This window comes from Octodon degus, unplaced genomic scaffold, assembly GCF_000260255.1.
Source record: "Octodon degus isolate 3935 unplaced genomic scaffold, OctDeg1.0 scaffold00039, whole genome shotgun sequence".
NCBI lineage: Eukaryota > Metazoa > Chordata > Mammalia > Rodentia > Octodontidae > Octodon > Octodon degus.
The window spans coordinates 1005132-1006130 of record NW_004524615.1 but is presented as its reverse complement, the minus strand read 5'-3'; the positions used below and the strand labels follow the sequence as shown (position 1 = coordinate 1006130).

Genomic DNA, 999 nt, shown 5'->3' with positions numbered 1-999 from the left:
CGCCCGCGCCCCGCGCCCTGTGCCCGCCGCCTCAGGCTCACGCCGCCCGGGCGGGCCTCCGGCCGCGCGCACCTTCGCTCCTGCCCAGGATCCGGCAGCACAGGTTCTGCAGCAGAACGTTGGGCGACTTCTGGTCGGGGGTCGCCATCGCAGCCCACGGTTGCGAGCAGCGTCCCGCCCGCGTCCGCCGCTCCCGGACCCGGACTACGGCGCCGCCATGCTCGTGGAAGCTGCGGAAGCGCGCGCTTCCCACAAGGCCCCGCGCCGCGCGCTTCCCACAAGGCCCCGCGCCACGCGCATGCGCGGCGTCCGCGTCCGGCCCGCCGCCGCCCTCGGCGGCGCGGAGCAGCCTCCGCCTGGGTGCAGTTTTTAAATGGCACCTGCTGCATTCACGGTTTTGATGGCGAATCTGTGTAAGGAGCGCGAAGCGGGTCAGGTTTGTGACAGTGGCACGGGAGACACCTGCCTCGCAGCGGTGCGCTCACGCCCAGGCTGCCCGGCCTCTAGCTCCGCGAGCCAGGCCGCCAGGACGTCGTCAGGACCAGGGCAGGCGCGTGGACGGAGCCGCCCGGTCTGCGCAGACCTCGACCAGCAGCCTGCCACCTGCAGCGGAGCGGGGTGAGCCGGGCCGCCCAGACGCGGAAGGTCGGGGCGGGCACACACGTGACGGATATGCGGGCCGCAGCCTCCCGGCGGGGGCGGGCGGCGAAGAGGCGTGCGCAGAGGGGACAGCACGTCTTCAGCGTGGCACTGCCTGCGAGGTGGCCTAGCCTGCCTGCAGCAGGGTCCCGGGCGCAGTGCGCGTTGGGGTGCCAGCCCTCTTCCCGCGTACTGCCCCCTCGGAAGGTGCTGAACAGAGTGCGGCTGCCACCGCCGCCACCACCACCTCTTCGTCCGGGTGACCGTCTGTGCTGGGAGTGCCCTGCCCACTGCTCGCGCCACCCTCATCGCAGCACTCTGCCGAGCCCCGGATGGTTCCAGCTTCGCCCACCCGGCCCT

General features: G+C 73.2%; 1 protein-coding gene across 1 annotated transcript in view; it reads right to left on the bottom strand.

Moving 5' to 3' along the window:
- Tubgcp3 (tubulin gamma complex associated protein 3) overlaps window positions 1-225 on the bottom strand; it is a 55417-nt gene extending 55192 nt beyond the window's left edge. The window contains exon 1 of the mRNA XM_004631165.2: window positions 73-225. Coding sequence (XP_004631222.1) covers window positions 73-148 — 76 coding nt within the window. The 5' untranslated portion in view covers window positions 149-225. The remainder of the gene's footprint in view (window positions 1-72) is intronic.
- Between the last annotated feature and the right edge of the window lie 774 nt (window positions 226-999).